Source organism: Temnothorax longispinosus, chromosome 11 (genome assembly GCF_030848805.1).
Source record: "Temnothorax longispinosus isolate EJ_2023e chromosome 11, Tlon_JGU_v1, whole genome shotgun sequence".
Classification (NCBI taxonomy): Eukaryota; Metazoa; Arthropoda; class Insecta; order Hymenoptera; family Formicidae; genus Temnothorax; species Temnothorax longispinosus.
The window spans coordinates 13,789,446-13,807,311 of NC_092368.1; the positions used below are offsets into that span (position 1 = coordinate 13,789,446).

A 17,866-nucleotide genomic window follows, 5' to 3' on the forward strand; every position below is an offset into this window, starting at 1 on the left:
TGTTTATGAATACGTACTTATTTTTAATTATTGATAGCTTAATCAATATTTTACTGACGATATTCATTGAGAATATCTATATGAATAAAGCACTTAAATGAAAAATGTAAAAAAATATATATATATTATATAATAATTATGACATATATATTGAAGATAAAATTTCAATATTAATATTTCTGCAAAAATATACTTAATTTAATGTAATTAAACTAAAAATAATTTAATTATAAATTAATGTGGTTATTACATAACTTTATATAAAACTACATTTATATTTAAAGATAATTAATTATATTGAAGAAATAAATCCAATTAAATTCAATTTTGTTGTTAAATTAAAGCGCTAATAAATTTTTGAAATATTTTAAAGTGTAGATTTGAAGGGAAATAATTTCAAATTTCCATGAAAAATAAACTGCTAATTAAAACAAGGAAATATTCAACAAGAAAATATAAAAGAACAAAAATGATGAGAAATAAATATTTCAACAGGCTCGCATCCATACAGAAGTGATCCACGGAAAATAAATGAAAAATGCATAAATAAACAAAGCGTCACGGGATGAGGAACGTTGTAAAAAAGTGTTGCACTTGAAATGCGACGAAAGTTTGCGGACGTTGCAAGGCGTTGACACGCTATATTAACGAGCTATGTAACCCAGTCCAGAATTATTACTATGCACATTTGTTGGTTTATCATTACAATCTGTGGGATTTTCGCGAAAGATGAGAACGATTTGTCCGCAATATATATCTGTTATGATTTCTAATTAGTCAGCACGAATAAACGCGAGCGTAAATAAAACTGTAGTTAATTGTAAAATGAATTTAGGTTGAGAAAATATGAGCTCAATTCAGTTTTAATAATGTATTCCAACTCAGACTGTGTACTGTCTATACACACATATCAGCAAATTACTTTCCTCAGCATATTGACACAACCTGTTATATTTTTCAGTTACATTTGTTAATAACTTAGTAATAAATAACGAGCAAAAGCTAAAACTTTTTGTTAGTCAGAGTCCTTGACAATATATGTCAAAGCCATTGAAATCGGTGAGGTCGCCCTTAATCTAGAAATTTACCAAAGTCACTACTCAGAGAGACAATTAGACAACATAATTGAATTTGTTGTTAGTGCAATGCAGACCTCTTCTGTCGCCAATTTTTACTTCGGGCATTGCTAGACCTCCGTTTGTTTTTCTTTTTTGTATATTTTGTATTCTAAAACAATAATAATAAGAATATTCTTATAAAAATTAATGGAAATCAACATAAAAAAATGAGGAAGCACTTGATGACGTGCCCAAAAGAGATGTGTTAAAGCAGTTAGAGGGATCTTTCCGTTCCTTAGCCCTTTTGGATTCTTTGCATCTCTAGTTGCCACAGATTCTGCTAATGCGAGGAGTTTCAGACATGCACATACTCACACACACGCACGATATAAATTATCTCCCCTTTCGCCGTAAATCATGCTAAAAGATTTTGCGTTGAATATTGCCAGCGGCGAATCCCGAATGTACTTGACCCTAGACCTGGTATTTGAGCCGCAGAGAAAAATACGAGGATCGACGAGCCTCGTAGGTTCCATCTTACACGTGGAACTCTCGGAAAAACGATCGATTGAGACCAACACCCGACAATAGGGGATCAATCGAAAATGCAAGGTGTCGTTCCGCGATCGCTTCCCTCGCAAGGATCTCTCTCTTGGCAAGGATACACGGGCAGAAACGCTGGAAAATCGGGGCAGATTGTGAATTTGTCACGCTACATTGTACGCGGTTATGGTGGCTTTATTAACTTTGTATTCCGTTCTGTTCGGCTGATTTTAAACTTTTACACGAAGTATGTTAGAAACTATTGTCTTTTGAAAATGCATAGAGATACTCTTAGAAGTATCAAAATGGATTTCAAGTTGCTAATTAATAATTAAATAGAATTCGTGCCGCGTAATGCGTCTCCAAGTCAAAACTTTAATTCGGAATTGTTCGGTTTCCGTTCGAAACTGAACAGACAATGTATACGAAACAATATCATTGTGACTAACTGAGATAGATGGAACGTTCTATATATTCTGGGGTACACAAAGAGATTGTGGCAGCTTTGATCGATTCGAGCGGGGCGACACGTTTTCGCGCGACGATGAAAGCATATCGAAGAAGGAGCGGGAGTGCGCGCCTGTAAATTGCTCCATATTTTCAGCATCATTTTTCTTGAATTTTCCGTCTATCCTCCATGATCTCCCTTTTTTATCCTCGCCGTCAAACATGTTGCTGGTTTGTCCAGGGGGAATTCTCCCCCTTCATGATCGTCTAGATACTTTTCACGTCTTTTACATGCCCCTCGCACGGGTTACAATCCGCGACATTTTAGCATCCATTCTGTTCTGTTCATCTTGTAAAAGTCGTAGATCTGAAAAAAGAGAACTTAAAAAATGGAAAAAGGGCAAAGATATATTAAAAAAAAAAGAATAAAACAGCTTAATATATCGGAAAATTAAAAGAAAAACACCAATCAACAAAATAACAAAAAACGAGGGGCAGGATAAAATGACAAAGTACAACAACGACGGGAAACAAGAGGGAACAAGGAGATTCCCGAGAGAGAAAAGGACAAAATAGGAGAAGATAAGAGATGTGGGAGACATGATATGCAAGGTATAAGAAAGGGGGAGAGCGACGGAGAAAGAAGAAAGGGAGGACGGTTAGATTATAGAACGTCTTGAAAGTCAATTTTTCATCGCATCGAGCGATTTGCCCTCCCAGGAAAATTTCTTAGCGTTCACTCTCCAAAGGCGTTCCCCACACTTGCGCGCATGATCCAGCAGGATCTCCCTGCATTTGAGATACCGGCGGCATCGAGCCGCGACTATACGTCGTACGAGAGGGTAAAAAGAGAGGAGTTCGTAGCACCAGATAAGTTGCGGCGTAAACGCCGACACATGTCTCCCGCCATTTTCCTCCACATCCGCCGAGATATGTTTTTCCCGCTATGTCCCCGCATTTTTCTTCCCGCCCCATCTCTCCTATCTCGTCTTCTCAGCGTGTATTCTTACGGATTTATATCATTCTTCCCGTTATTTATTACGTCATTTGTTAATTTTAAAATTCTTTCTCTTTTTAACCAGCACACGGAAATAGAAACTGTTAGGAAATATTAGGAGATACCGAAAATTCTTCCGTTCTCAAATGGAACAATATTCGACTGCTCGGCGCCTCTTATAAATCCATGAATTATTTTCAAGTATGATCGATTCCTCTAGATTTTCCGAGTCCGGGAATTCCCACATTTTCCCCGTCGTAAGAGTTCACTGACGCTAAAAACTTCCGCGCGTTTTGCGCGTCCCGCTTTTAAGAACGTGTGCATGTCGGCCCTCCGAAGTTCATAAGTTGCGAAGTTGGCAGCGAAAGGATGACACGGGAAGATATTAAAAAGACTTTATGCCAGCCGCCTGTCGGTCCTCGACACGATTCGATAGTTTCTACTCTTGCGCGCGCGGCCGTTGTATTTTTCCTACCGTAAAATCGTATTTCAGATGTTGCACAATATTCCGCGGGCTCTAACGGTCTCTCGCGCGAGCCGCGCCGCTCTCCGGCAGTCTTCTTCTTTAATTAACGAAGTAAGTTCGGACATTCCACGTTCTCGACGTCTTTCGAATTTAATAAAGACGGCCGAATTAAATGCTAGGATGCTCTCTTCGCCGGGCTAATCGTTGAAAAATTCATGAGTGTTGTAAAGAACGTCCCAGGTTAAGCGGTTTTCGCTCATAACATCTATCCCTGTACTATACGCGCCGCCATGCGTAAAGCTCATCGCAGAAATAATTTTAAATTTCCCCCAAGAATGTCTCCACCGCGAGAATCTTTTATACCAACCGAATATTTAAATTTCCGCTGCGTTAAATCCGAGAATCTGTAGGCGTATGGTTCATATCTCCCCACACATATTGCAAATATGCTCAACAAAATAGATAACTTTATGTAAAATTTTATAAAATTAGTCGTAAAATTCAAATTGATATTTCTGAATTAAATTAATATTTCTAAATTCCTAAAGGTTTGCTTCTTATAATTATTTCTGCTCTTAATCCTGTTACTTGAATTGTTAACTGTATGTCTTAGCGACGTATGTACGTCGCGTCTGTTAACAGCATCAGTGATCAGATATCGTTGCACTAATCCAATACAATCTCTTTGTCATGCTATCCTATTCACGAATCCATATTATATGTATACATATGGATGCAAACGCATCGCATACAAATACACGCGGCACACGCGTGCGATACCGCGCGTGCGTAAATTATGCATGAACGTGGGGGAGGGACGAGATCGAAACAATCTAATTTCGTCTCTTTGACCCATTGTTGTACATACGGTAACTGTCAAACGCGAGACACAATCGATTTACGCACGTTTAAAATCGAGTTTGCGCAATTTATCGAAAAGCATTAATCTCCCCGAAATAGATTATTTGAAAAATGTCTATTTAACTTGCATTCAGATTTAGTTTGCGTTTGTTATCAACAGAAATGAATTACTCAGCGCAATCAAAAATAATTAGATGTATTCAAAACTTCTCACATCGCGTCGTCGAGAATAAGAAGTGATATTCTTTCTGTTCTAAACAATTTAATTTCATTCCTTTGATCCAGTGTTGTATGTTGTATGTACATACGCATAATTATTAAACGCGAGACACAATCGATTCACGCAAGTTTACAATCGAGTTTTGCACAATTTATCGAAAAGCATTAACCTCCTTAAAATAGATTATTTGAAAAATGTCTATTTAAAGATGTATGATAACACTTCTCTAGTCAAATGGCCATCTACATTCGATAAATTTTAAGATAGTATAATTATCATTAAATTACAGAATTATTTCAGAGCGTAAGTAAATACATTATTTTATTTTTAGTTAGTTATTTATTTCTAAATGAATTACTAGCTAATTTCCAAAAAATTAATTTATAAAATAAGATACAGACGCTCTCTTAATTTCATTGCCAATCTGTAAACATAAAATTTGTATTTTGGATTATTTTTTTATCGTCAGCATTGAAAACATCTTAATGTTTAATATACATTGTTTTATATACATATTAATAAATATCAGCATTACTTCTTTGAAAAAAGAGTTATATTGTTGCAAAACTTAAATTATATTATAATTGAAATTTAGCAACATTGCGCTAAATAATGAAGTTGGTCATCCTTGCTTAGCGTAAGTAAGCGCAAATAAAAATATAAAAAAATTGAAAAAAATCAAAGAAGTATGAAAAATTATAATGAATCTTCTCTGTAAAGGTTAAAAGGAAGATTTCATCCTTATACTAATAAGTAATGTTTTTTTTTATTCTTAATTGGTGCAAGAAATATTGATATCATATAAACGATTGGCGTATACATTGTCCATGCATTTGAATAAAAATTGAGTATATAACAATTTCTAAAACGTTTCTTTTTTAACATAAAAATTTCATTTCTTAATAATAATTTGAAAAAAATCAGAATAAGAAAGATACATACTTAATTCAAAATTTATGTCAATTTTTATTGCTACCTTATATTGGGATCTAACATATCAATATACGACATGCGGAAAATAGTACAGTCTCTGCAGTGATACTTTTCCTCGATGCAGCATATGATTGTAAATATATGTACATGCGCGATCATATTTTGTCGTAAAAATGGAAAGTGCTGAATTTTCACCGCGTTTTATAAAAAAAAAGGATATATATTGCTGTATATTTAATTGCACAGCAAAATCTTTAACGGATACAGGTTTGGGTCTCCATCATTTTCCAAAGCCGAATAAGTGCTCCATTTATGTGTGAGAAACATGTTTGGCAAGAAAATAATTTTTTCATACCTCGCTTTGCATCGCAAAATCTGAATCAGGATTCCTTAAAAATAAATTTTCATTAATCATCGTTTGCATGACTTCTGTGACTTTGAAAGACTGTAGGTACCGTCGCGTTACTCTCTTCAAAGACGGAAATAAAACATTTATGCGTTTCAAGGGGAGCTTCTTCATATTTTTCCAAAACATGTCTTTGCATGGGATCGCTTCCAAGAACATTTCTTATCTGTGCAAGATAAAACATTGAAATCGTCGTTGTTATTCCTATATAAATTATATTCATAATTTATAATTTTTATTATTAAAGAAAATAGAAAAAAAAAAACAAATTTTATTATGCGTGAACCATTGTACTTCTTGCATTTTTCGCCGAGGCCTGCTTTACACGAACATAGTATTACTTTGATTACACCATTTCTACGAATTTTTCTTTTTATTTCGTGCGGTTTTCCTCTCAAATTTGATGTTTGTAAACAAAAAGCTAATATTTTTACGGTATCACTTTCCACACTTTCTTCATTTTTACTACATAAACCGAGACATAAACTAATATATATCTATGCTGCGCCTTTAGTAGTCTTTCGCCTTCAATAAAATTTCTACTTGATGAATCACTTTTTGTCCAACAACAAATATTTTCTAATGACAGCGACATTGAGTGTCAGAAGCGAAAATAATGCTTTTAAAAGTGATACCTATCGCCAAACATATTGACTACATCGTAAATTAAATAGACTCCGCTCACATGTCAGATCCCAATTGTCATCATTTCAAAATTTTTTTATTCAAAGGGCTTATATTAATGTTTTTCGTTTCGTTCTTGTTAGTATAAGAGATACTGTAATAAATAAACGGTTAATTTATGCACTGTTTGCCATAAGAGTACGTCTTTACACAAACAGTTACTATATTTTATAATAATTTTTTTGCAAACGGTACAATAAACTGACTTTAAGTTTTGCATAGGAACAAAATACATTAATAAATATCTTAGCAAAATATCATAACAATAGTGTTATTTGAGAAATTTTGACATACATATCTCTAACTTTTATTCAGACTTAGTTTGCATTTGTTATCAACAGAGAAATGAATTACTCAGCGTAATCGAAAATAATCGTCGAAAATAGTAAGTGTGATATTCTTTCTGTTCTAAAATCACGATTAATATATTTATATCTATATATATGCATCTGCCTGCGTCAAAGAGCAAAAGTATCACTCTATTCTAATTCATTTGGAATGAAACTCCTTTACACTTGTCTTTTTATGCATGAGTTAATATGATCAGCTAAAAGATTAAAAAATGTTTTCTCTTTCCTTATTTTTCCCTGCCAGCGATTTTTTCAAAACACTTTTACTTGCTTTATCAACTTTTGTATTTTAAAGAATTTATCACTAAAAACAAGGCACATAAAATTTCTTTCTCGTTACAACCAATAAATCTCTCGATATATGTAGAATTTTAAGTACACAATTTTAACACGAGGTATTTATTTGATTGTCCAAATATATGTTCATACATTATATATCGATCGCATAAGTTCTCAGAGTTCGAAATAACGACAGTATTTTGTAGGAGGTATCGCCGGGAATGATTGTAAATTGCGCGTTTAGAGTTAGTGTAGCTTCCGCCAGAATTATTGTTGGATTCACCATTAACCGGGTCGCAAAACTACAAAGCGATATATGGCGCTTGGACGTTTTGAAATCCGCGAAAGTGGCCCTTTTAGGTCTTCAACTGATCTATTTATTTCTACATAAATTCTAATACGGATTTTTGCAAACCGGGATTTTTTTTTATTCTCAAATTGTACAATATTTAGCATGCTGATCCTAAATAATAATTATTTTTTCTTCCCAAATATTTTGAATATTCTGAATTTTTTTAACTCTTGAATTTATAAACTGAAATATTTGAATGCTTCAAATATCGATATCAAATATCTGTATTTTGAAGCATATAACACGTAATTTCAAAAGCAATAAATAATTGTACAAACACGTAGTTTATAAATAGTTAATCGTCTGATTATAAATTAATATAAAAAAATATGTATTTACGAACCATCGCTGATGACGCAAAATTATACATATCAAAACGATATGCATTGCAGTTTGCCAATTAGGTCGCAATGTAAGCACTTTGAAGTGAACTCTCGACACGCGCTTTGGCCTTTAATTTGCAAAAACGTGGATCCGAACTCTTTCGTTGTGCCGCTGGGAACACTAATTCCTAGTTCTTTAGATAAACTTGGCTCCGTACTTCCGTAATTGGAAACTTGCCTTTCTTAGCAGTTCGCGCGACTGCGTGCTCGTAGGTCTCTCCGTGACCTAATGCGTTAGCTCTCCCCTTTACAGTAAACATTGTAACGACGAATTACAACCGTTGTCGGCGGTGCCAGAGGAGACTTGCGCACTTTGATCTACTTGTTTACAAGATTGTTAACCCGAGTAATGGAAAATAGTGGAGATTCCGACGGTCATTCTATCGAAGCATTAAATGATTCTGAGAAACGATATTCTGTTGTTTTTTATTAGTCACACAAGACATTACGTATCAGCGTTAAGTCTTAACACATGAAATATGTCTCAGACGTGCACGAATAGTGCGTATCGCGTTTAGATATTCGTAACCGATGAATGAAAGAAGCTTTGCTTCTTTCAAGATCAGCGTTGCACATACATAAATCCGTCGCGACAAAAGAAGCGCGTTGAAAATGAGAATATGAGGAAGCACACCGGTGAGATTAAAGTACGTCCTATGAAATTGAAGCCGCATCCTTGCAACTCTGACCATTTCGAAACAATACTTGCGACGAAAGAAATTAAAATAATTAATAAAGAATAGAAAAAAAAAGAAAAACAAAAGATACATAATTTGAAAAGTCATTAAAGAAACAATATTGCGTTTAAAAAGTCGGCTATTTAATCACATATAAGTTACTTAAAATTGTAAGTGCAATTAAGATTGAAGAAACACATTATTGTAGGAAAGAAGATATTTGACTATTTTTAAGATATCACAGATACATTTATTGAATTAATTAAAATATTGATATAATAAATATAATTTTAAAAAACTGCCAAAAGAGACAACAAATAAAATTTTATCTCACTGGCAATTACCGCGAACGAAGTCAGCCATGATCCAGCACCATATCGAAATTCTTTCGTTCGCTTCCACGTGCAATCATCCAGCGGAAATTCCGTGGAATTCGCTATATCCGGTTGAACAAGCACGAACTAGAAACTCGAAATTCAAAAAGCGTCGTCAACGCTACGAATATTGCAAAATTCAACGAATTATATCATGTAGGATCTCGCGCATGGGTGCGTCTAAGCGATCAACTAAAATAGAAGTTGAAGAAAACCAAACTAGCTCAGGTTTCACAAAGTTTACATGAGTTTTAAGTATTAAAAGAACTCGCATTTTTCAACGTTAAGTAAAGTTCGATCTTATTGAGCAAACATGTAATTTAATTTAAATAAAATAAAATAAAATAAAATTTAAGTAAAATTTAAATAAAATTATTTGTTGCACAATTCTAAAAAAATTGAGAGTGCTCGCTTATTTGCCACCTTTTTGCCTTCGGTCACAGCGTGCGTCCACAACTTTTCCACGTAGACAACACACACCCTGTAGGACACATTCCGCCCCCTCCCCCCTCCCCCGAAAAAGAGGCACAAACTAGTCGTTTCCACTGAGATTGGCTTTCGCCGGGGCCTGTAAACAGATAAAGTAATTAACACCGATCCTCCCCCTACTCCGTTGCTGTCGTCGCGCTCCGCATTCGGGGTAACGGCAGGCTGCATTTAGGATAATTGCTAGTGCATCTCACGAAAGGCCGCTTCAAACGTAAAAACGGTCATTCCGCTCGGTCGTGCAAAAACGCGCGTGCAAATTCGCAAATCGATCTCACACACACACACACACACACATTCGCGCACAAACGCACGGGGCGCGCGCGTTACCACACCGATATTCGGCATACCATGTACCTCGCCCCGGAATTGGAATGCCACACGAAGCGTGTATATCGCCAATAAAAAAATACAGACCGACCGTTTTAGTTACAGTCTGTTAATTAACGAATTTCTTTCGAAAGTAATAACGCAAGATTTTATCCCGCGGGTTAACTTAATATATGACCTAATTTAATCTAACTAACCGTGATGTCGGAGTTGTACGTTTCATCAAAGAGCAGAAATTTCTTGCCGGTAAGATACAAACATTGAAATCGATAATATACGAGTAAACAGTGAGATATTTTTTAAATGGAAAAATTGATCGATGGTAGAGAAAAACTTTTCTAATAATTTATCTTAATAACTGCATCCGCCAAATACATGAGGGGAATAAATACAATTACGTTTTTACATTATGATATCTTGATATCCATGTTAAATTTTTATTGTAATTAATACAGCTCGCGAAATGATAATATTTTCGTAATAGAAAAATTGAGATATTTTAAAATTATTAAACAATAGGTACATGAGAAACTAGATATAATTTTATTGTTATTATTACTTTTATTAATTTTTATATATTATCTATATCGTTTTTCTAGTTGCAATTAATAAAAGTGATTGCTTTACAGAGAGGTACATGATTTAAAAAAGCATGTAGATTGACAGGTACATTAGGATGAATACAGAAGGATCTAAGGATTCGAGGTGTAATCCCGACTAATTGAATAGCAATTAGCAGCGACATCGTGCAGAATCCACCGCGTCGACCCTTCAACGCCCTTCGTCATTCCAATTTGCGTTCTCACACAGCTTCTCGCGCGCTGTTCTCGCAGCCTTACTCTTCGACCTCGACGTCTCACGTAGTAACCCTTCGTCAAGGGCACTGACGTAGTCTGAAAACGGATATGAAGACGGAATTTGAATAACATGTTTACGCGACGCCCGTCGTCTTCGAGCTAATGGCCTCCGTCTGACTTCCGAAGTCGCCGGCAAATTTCGCATTTCAAGTTGCAGAAGCGGAAAATATACTTGCATGGAGGAAACTTAACGATGAAGCCGCGTTTTGGTGTTTACTAATGAGAAGCGATGAAGTTTGCAGTGCGTTGCTTTAGTTGCTTATTTCTGTACATCAAGCATGCATCACAATAGCGTAAATTCTGCGTGAAATGTGATAAACTTACCGTTAGAAAAAGCTGCTGTATACAGTTATAGCAATTACTGTAATATTTGTTACAGAGTTTTGTGTACTTTTTTCGCAACTTCGGTAATATTTTAATACGACTGTATATCTTCTGAATTTAAATGGATTACCTTTAGAGCAAAATTAATTTAATATGTAAATGTTCTCTCCAAAAGTCGAAGAGTAAAATATCACTCAAAACGAGTGAAATGCAAGTTTACAGAGAAAAAAAGCTGTTGCTTCAATTAAAGTGCTATAATTTAATCATTGGTTTAATAATCCACATATTGGGTCTAATAATAATATAATTGAATAAACTACTTACGTTTTTGGCACCCCGTGGTAGCACTTTAATTGAAGCAACAGCTTTTTTTTCTCAGTGTGTAACGAAAAGTGAAAATTGTGCATTTCGAGTGATTTACCATTCTAAGGAAGAGTAAAATTGCGCTCTATAAGTTGGAGTGAAATCGCACTCAATTTGAGTGAAAGGTACTTTTTTTGAGTGCTGTAGACCAGTGTCCAGGAGTGAATTATGTTAGAATCATTTATTAGTCGATCTTTGGAGAATCATGACTCACTATAGCTTTATTAAAGTGAGATCACATTACTCTAGTAGAGTATAATAGCCGCTCTAAAAATTTTAGTGAAAAGTTCACTCCTATCTTATGAGTGCCCGCATTTACTCAAATTAGAGTGGCAACCCTCTCTTTTGACTATTGCAATCACTCTAATATATTAATGGCGAAACCACATGCACTGTATGAGATTTAGAGAGAGATTTATGTTACTGATTTCTAAAAAATTTCTAGATTTGGTATTATATAAAAAAATAGAGGAAAAAATTACATTGTGGAATAAATGTCGACATTAATCTTCGCCTAATAGCGCGTCATGAACAATGAGAAATATTACAGCAAAAATCTGAAGCTGATATTTCCAACATGTGTTAAATAACGAGGATATCTTTTCGCAGTAGAGGAAGCGTCGGCAGGATATAGGAAAGATTTTCTTGGAAGACGAGGCTCGCATGTACAGGAAATGGGATTCCTTGTCGACGACAGAAGCGTGATCGGTGTATCGAATTTGGTGGTGGCCTCCGATTACGAGGATGCGAACGTGCCCGCGTCGCGAAGTTCCGCCGACGAAGAGCTAGGACAGGAGATGGGCAGTGAGGATGGATGTGGTCGAAGAAAGTTGGCGAGAATGTGGTATAAAGAGAAAAGGGCGGAGGGGGAGGGGAGGGAAGGAGAAGATAGGAAAATACGTCGTGACGCTAACGGACCGCCTAATGGATTGGGAGGAAGTAAACATCGTCAAAGAGTGAAGAAATTAACGAGAAGTTGGCGACCGATAATCCTCCTATTCTCTTTCCTCTCCCAATCGCTCTCCCGATTTCGTCCAGATATTCGGATTTCCCGAGTATTTGCGCCCGATGAAAATAATTTCCCGATTTATGTGTGCCGAACAGTATAGTTTTACATAAACGGAAGTTTGTTCTAATCGATTTAATGCGAAAATAAAGTGGTAAAAGTAAGAAATTTTTATTGCATCTGTGTACGCGAATCCGGAAAAGAGACAGTTTTAAATCGTAAAACGTGAAGTGTTCTTTTAGAATTTCAGTGAGCGACAGAGAGAAAGAATTTAAACATTTTCAAGATTAAAGATAAAAGAGCTTAAAAAAGCAAACATCGTATTATTGCATTCAGTGAATATGATAGAATCAGGAAATATCGCAAAAAAATATATTTTTAAAATATGTAAAATGTTACATTTAAAATAAATTAGATTTTTATTTAACTGATATCTTCGATATGTCGTCAAGTATCTCTTGCTGTACATTTCTGTACATTTTCTTCTTCATTCGGTAAATTACTCCACAACAAAATACCTCAAAACGCCAAGCGTGTGGATGCAGAGTTTCTCGAACTTCATGAATTCCATGGAAGAATTCTTTTAATAAAATATCACGATCAATGTGAGAATTCACCGACTTCTTTTCCAAAACGAATTTCTTCGAGGTCGACACAGAGAGCGACAATTTTATTCCGTTCGTCCATCCATCTAGAATATGATAAAGTAGACGAGGCGCTCGGTTGATCGTAAAATAATCATCGCCCGCGGGCAGCGGTTATGTATATCTGACGTAGATACCGTCATTTTCTCAGAGAATTTTGTGGAACAAATGAGGATGGCGGTAGCGAGAGGAAGAGAGTATCACTACGACTACGTGGTACGAAGGTAACCGTAGCAGATAACGGGAGATAAGTCGTGTAAAAGGTGCGGGGAATCTGCAACGATACGATGGAGAACGTGGGGAGAGGTTGAGAGAGGTGAGCGATAGGGAAGCTCCATGAGGGAAATATAGCGGAAAGGGGTGACGCGCTTGGGTACCGTGTGAGAGATAGCGGAGAGACGTAGGAGGTCTGTGAAAAAGATCGAGAGACAAATCTACCCTCGCGCGTAGGGGGTACTCGCCCGGAGACGAGGCAGCTAGGTTGAAAAATAGTTGCGAAGGAATTTCTTATTAGATTGAAAATTGAAATAAACTCGCAGTGACGTCGGTTGCATCGATTCTTGAAGCCACCTACTGTATTACCTCGATCACCCTCCGAATCCGGGTCACTGGAGGACAGATATCCTGGCCAGGATAGCTCCTGGAAACGTGACGCGCATCGCGATATACGTTATTTTTACGAATATGCTTTCAACAATTTTCTGAGCTTTACCGGGCTGAATCCTGGAACATGCTGCATTGCTACATTTTAAAGAAGAAAAGATCCTGAATTTTGAACTTCCGAGAGCCTAGAAGTTAAGTAATTGTTAATTTTAAAGATTTAGAGAAGAGTGTGTGATAACCATTGAAGAATTTAGAAGAATAACACTTGAAGAGAAGAAAATAATTGAACTTTTAAAGAGTTGAAACTTTAAATCAATAATGAGATAAAATATAACAAGATATTAAAAAACTTTAAGACGCTTAGGTTATAGATTTCTAAGTTAGGAAGAAATACATACAAATTATCAATCTCAGTCAGACTTGACAATCTTATTATAATTTAAGCAATAAAAGCGTTAATAAAAATAGAAGAAAATATAAAAGTTGAAAAAAATCGGTATATTTATCAAAAAATTATTAATAATAGAATAGTGGTTCTGATATAGTGATATAATATACGAATTGATGAATATTCGGACAAGTCTGTGCGTAAATCAACGTTCGTGATTGAGCTAAATATAATATGACATATTTGCGTGATAAAAAGCCTTTATTGAAAAATACTTTGCCAATATCGACAGATGCCGTCATGAGAAAAAATTTACGAAAGTTTATCGGAGAGACCCACAGAAAACTTTAAGCATTGTTTGCATTTTTCAGAAAAAAGCACAAGATTATCCGTCTTTGCTTTTATTATATAATATTGCTAACAATTATTTACATTACGAAATGTATATAAAAACAAAAAAATAGTACTGTAATTTTTTAACAATGTAATTTTTTAAATATCAATGTCTTCTTGGCATGTAATTGTTAAGTTTTAATAAAAATTTTAACAAGTAGAAGTAATAAAAATTTTTATTAAATTCTAATAAAGAAGGAAAGAAAATTAAGTTACTTAATTTTAACGTAATATAATTTTAAAATAGAGAAGGAATTACTTTTAACAAAAATATATTTTTTAAATATCTACTATTTTTTACTCTTTTTAAGAGAATAATTAATTCTATTCATGCTATGTAAAATATATTTTTTAACAACTTATTTACATATTCTTATTGTTCAATAAATATAATTTTGTGCGACAATGTAATTTTTAATCGCAAGAGCTTTGACAGAGAAAAATAGAGAGAAGACCAATATTTTAATATGTATGACGTGTACCTATAATCAAACACTGCTCAAACGATTATCTGGATGGATGTGAGCGATAGCCATTATTCCTGAACATTAAATCATAATGTGCATGTATAATCAGTGTGATATTTCTCTCGCTGAAATCACGGATCTGTGTTTGCCAATTTCGGAAGGAAGAGATGAAGGTACACGAATTACTGGAGAGCAATTAGTTTGACATCAATGATTTGTGCGATTCTTCGTTATGGAATTCCTGCGCGTCCTTTTTGATTAAACACTTCGCGTTTTTTTCCTTCGCAATAATCTCTTTCTGCTTTTTCCGCTTATTGAACTTTAACATAAATCAGTTTTCCATCGTTATATATTCAGTAGATTTATGTAACAAAATGCTTTGGATAATGTTATGTCGAATACAATTACATAAACAGATTAGAATATAAAGTGTAAATTATTCTCTAAAAATATTAATACACTTTTACTTCTCTTATTGCTTGTGTTAATCAAGGAAATTAATAAATTCTGAATACAAATTGAGGCTAATTAATTAAGCCTAAAAAAAAGTCTTTAAGTCTTTTCAAAAAGATTGAAAAAAATTATTTAAAATATTTATAATCTTATTAATAAAATACAGAGTTTTGTTATGCATTGTTTTATGATGAAAATTTCGGTTTTGTATTCAAATATTTTATGTATCTTGAAGTCGTTACAGTTCTTCACATGCATTATACGGAAAGTTAACTAAAGTAATCCTTTCTTTAGCTTCCGAGCAAATTTCTATTACAACAATGTGAACGCAAACAACATAAAGCATGTTTTGTAAATTTTAGTTCGTTAATAAACCGCTTGCTGCAAGGTTATTTGCTATCAAAGGTAGTCTCTTCTTCGAGCACTACGGTCTCGACAAAAATCAAACCGGCTCGCTTGCAAAATCTAAAGCGTTTCGAAAAATCTGTTAAGTCGCCTTACGTTATCTCGCGAGCGAGTAATAACTACATTCCCCGTAGATCCCGTATGTGATGTTGTATCTTGTATCTTATTCTCTTACAAGCAAACTAACTATAATGCTAATCGGATTTCCGGGGGATGAAATCTGTATGCAGGATTTCTGTCTCAGGATTGCAATTCGGTGCAAACCCACCGCACATACTATCACTAAACATCAGATATCTAAAACTATAGCTGTAATTCTCTCCACCTAAGTCAGCCGTTATATCCAATATGTGGAGGTAAACGATGCAGGAAAGTGATCGAGCAAATTCTATGTTTTTTCCGTTCATATATCGATGGAATGCCCACCCCGTTATATTTCTGTTCTGTAAAGTGTAATCGAACATGTCGCATGATATGGCGCACGTAGTGAGATCGTATCCTTTTCAAAACATCCGCGAATATTAAACGAGCTGCTGCCGCGAAGCGTAAATCAAAGGGGTTCCTTTGAGGACTCTCTCCCGCGCGCGCGATTCGGCGCGCTCCAAAGAGTTTTGCGTCTCTTACGGTGGAAGCGATGGCAAAACAAGTGCGCTGGCTAGAATCAGCGAAATAGACGCGTAAGCAAATAAACTGTATATGAGACCTGCAGTAAGCCAAGGGGATATTTCTTTGGCTGTTTGCAAACGCAAGAGCGAAACCTTGCTAAAATCAAACCCTAAAAACTTATGGACAAGTTAAAAAATCGGAATAACGAAGAGCGGAATAACGAAATAATTAGAGATCTAGTCACATAACAATATCATTTTCAAAACTATATAAATTTTAACTAGCACAATTTCTTACATTGTCTCTTGCTGTAAATCTATTGCTATTATTTCTGTCTTAGAGATATTGTTTAATTTTCTTAATTAGAGATCTAGTATGTACTACAGTACTTTTTTTAACTAGAAATCAGTAGTTCGAGGGCGGTCAATAAAGCTGTCTTGTTGAATTCTTGAAGAAAGAACTTCTTTTCGATCTGCAGCTATAAAATAGAATTTGGCAACATCGAGCTAGTTGCATGCCCCGTCGCATTGTAACAAGATCAACCGTGAACCTGGGAGCGCTGCAGCTGCAGCCAAGCCATCGGAAATAGATTATCGTGCAAAACTGGAGACTGCGCAGGATTACTTGGAATGCGATATGCAACTTACCGCTAATATGCCGTTTCTCATTGGCATTACGGTTCTTTATATATACTGTGTATTCCGCGAAATACACATGCTTACAATAATGAATATTGTAATAGGACTTTTTACATCATGTATTTATACTTTTATAAAAAAACTTTTATTTAAAAGTTGCGTTTATATTAAAACACATTTTCTAACAATTATAAAAACATCTATTAATTATTACTTATTCGGCTTTTAATCTTTACATTTTTAATACATTTTAATTAAATTTTGACAATATATGAAATTATTACATAACATTTCTATCTGTGTTTTTAATAAGAGGGCGCTCTTTCAGAAGAAACGGATTAAAATTTCAATTTTTTTCTAACGCGCGTTGTACGCGGATGTTTTTGCTGTTACAGGACTGAAGCCGAAAATGAAGAATCATTATAGAGCGCATCAGCTGTCGGTCTGGCTGCGCCTCGTCCCAGAACTTCATCGCGCCGGAATGGAGGATGTCGATTCCAGGCACAACTTGTTCCGCGGCCATAGCGACCCCAGTCTATACGATGGCTTCGTGAGACCAGATCCTCTCAGCAGGATCAGCGAAGAGTTCAAGAGGAAGAACCTTAGCACGGATCCGCCAACCACGACGGATTATAGCATCACGACATGCGTCAGCCTTATCCCGGGCACCAATCTTCAAAACGTCCATAATGCCAGTACCGACACCTTAGCCAGCTTGGACGCCGCCGGGTAATTTTTTATTATTTACAATATAAAAGTTATTTCTCCGAATTTACAGTACTTTCGGCTGTAAATCTCTCTTCATCGATCTGGAATCAATGCGACAAACGTCACCTATTATATAAGCGAATACGATGAGCTTCAATTTTTCAG

At 35.2% G+C, this 17,866-nt stretch overlaps 1 protein-coding gene across 3 annotated transcripts in view; it reads left to right on the plus strand.

The window, feature by feature from the left end:
* Positions 1 to 17,866, plus strand: part of Nlg-4 (neuroligin 4) — a 232,164-nt gene that overhangs the window by 208,700 nt on the left and 5,598 nt on the right. For all 3 annotated transcript variants that reach the window (XM_071794143.1, XM_071794146.1, XM_071794145.1), the window contains exon 11: positions 17,389 to 17,722. In XM_071794143.1, coding sequence (XP_071650244.1) covers positions 17,389 to 17,722 — 334 coding nt within the window. The remainder of the gene's footprint in view (positions 1 to 17,388; positions 17,723 to 17,866) is intronic.